This window comes from Bison bison, unplaced genomic scaffold (assembly GCF_000754665.1).
Source record: "Bison bison bison isolate TAMUID 2011002044 unplaced genomic scaffold, Bison_UMD1.0 scf7180017863269, whole genome shotgun sequence".
In the NCBI taxonomy this organism is placed as follows: Eukaryota; Metazoa; Chordata; class Mammalia; order Artiodactyla; family Bovidae; genus Bison; species Bison bison.
Genome location: NW_011493841.1, coordinates 7,801 through 9,532, shown reverse-complemented (window position 1 = coordinate 9,532; position 1,732 = coordinate 7,801). Strand labels below are relative to the sequence as shown.

General features: G+C 37.9%; 1 protein-coding gene across 1 annotated transcript; it reads right to left on the bottom strand.

The window, feature by feature from the left end:
• Positions 1-422: 422 nt before the first annotated feature.
• LOC104983708 (60S ribosomal protein L39) lies at positions 423-858 on the bottom strand. Its single transcript, XM_010833222.1, has 2 exons — positions 563-858; positions 423-518 (listed from the first exon to the last, which is right to left on the bottom strand). The coding sequence occupies exon 1, from the start codon at positions 806-808 to the stop codon at positions 653-655; it is 156 nt and encodes a 51-aa protein (XP_010831524.1). The 5' UTR covers positions 809-858; the 3' UTR covers positions 423-518; positions 563-652.
• Between the last annotated feature and the right edge of the window lie 874 nt (positions 859-1,732).

Sequence of the window (1,732 nt, the reverse complement as noted above, 5' to 3'; positions counted from 1 at the left end):
GAAGTTATATAATCCAAAGAATGTCTGAGGTTGTAAAGACCTCATCAGACCTACTCCCATAATTTACATTTTAAGATAATAGAAGGTTTAATCCAGAGACTGTCCTTAGGCAAGATGCATTATTGTTATATAATCCTAAGGAATGTGGAGAAAGAAAAAAAGTTTGTCCTTTCTTCCTCCTTGAGAATTCCAGACCCCTCTCTCCTTGGGGACCTCTAGACTCCTTATCAACCTGCCTAGGAACTGACTCTCATCACTTTCAGTCTGTATGTGTCCCTAGGTCTGAACTATATCTTTTGTAGACAGTATAGATACAGATCTTGTTTTGTATCCATTCAGCCAGTTTGTATCTTTTGTTTGGAGCACATAATCCATTTACATTTAAAGTAATTATCGACGTGTATGCTCCTATTACCATTTTCTTTTTTTTTTTACAATTCCAACGTTTTATATTTATTACTGGGTCTCAGACTGATAGTGAGGAAATAACATCATGGGCCAAGCATTACAGTAGTGATGTTTTGAGGAAATAACACCATGGGCCAAGCATTACAGTAGTGATGTTTTCATTGTGATTTGGCTGCTTAAAAAAGTGGTCTTAACATGTGTGCCACACATGTTAAGACCACTTCTTATAGACCCAGCTTGCTTCTTATAGACCCAGCTTGGTTCTTCTCCAATGTCTTCTCTTGGAGTTGTACCTGATTTTATTGCCAGTTTTCATTCGAATCCATTGAGGAATGGGACGATTCTGCTTTTGTTTCTTGGCCAGGAATCGCTTGATCCTGAAAGTCTTGTGAGAAGACATGGTGAGGAGAGAATTCAACCGCACATAGGATGGCGGAGAAGAGAAAAGAGGAGGAGCTATTACCATTTTCTTAATTGTTTTGAATTTGTTTTTATAGTTATCTTTCTTCTCTTTGTTTCTCACCTGGAGTAGTTCCATTAGCATTTGTTGTAAAGCTGGTTTGATGGTGCTGAATTCTCTTAATTTTTGCTTGTGGTAAAGACTCTTGATTTCTCTGTCAAATCTGAATGAGATCCTTTCTGGATAATCTTAACTGTAGGTTTTTCCCTTTCATCACTGTAAATATATATTGTCACTCCCTTCTGGACTGCAGAGTTTCTGCTGAAAAATCAGTTGTTAACATTATGGGGTTCTCTTGAATGTTACCTATTGCTTTTCACTTGCTGCTTTTATTATTTTTTCTTTGAATTTAATTCTTGTTAGTTTGATTTATATGTGCCTTAGCATATTTCTCCTTAGTTTAGCCTACATTGATTGCACTTCTTTGACTTGATTATTTCCTTTCCCATGTTAGGGAGGTTTTCTAACGTAATCTCTTCAAATCTTTTCTTAGACCCTTTCTCTTTCTCTTCTTCTGGGACCCCTATAATTTGAATAATAGTGTGTTTATTGTTGCCCCAGAGGTTTCTGAGGCTGTCCTTATTTCATTTTTTCTTATTCTGCCGCTCAGTAATTATTTCCACTATTCTGTCTTTCAGCTTGGGGTTTCCCTTGTGGCTTGGCGGTAAAGAATCTGCTTGCCAATTCAGGAGATTCCTGTTTGATCCCTGCATTAGAAAGATCCCCTGGAGAAGGAAATGGCAAACTATTCCAGTTTTCTTGCCTGGGGAATCCCATGGACAGAGGGGCCTGATGGGTTACATATAGTCCATGGGGTTGCATAGAGTCAGACATGACTTAGTGACTAAACAACAGCAATAACAA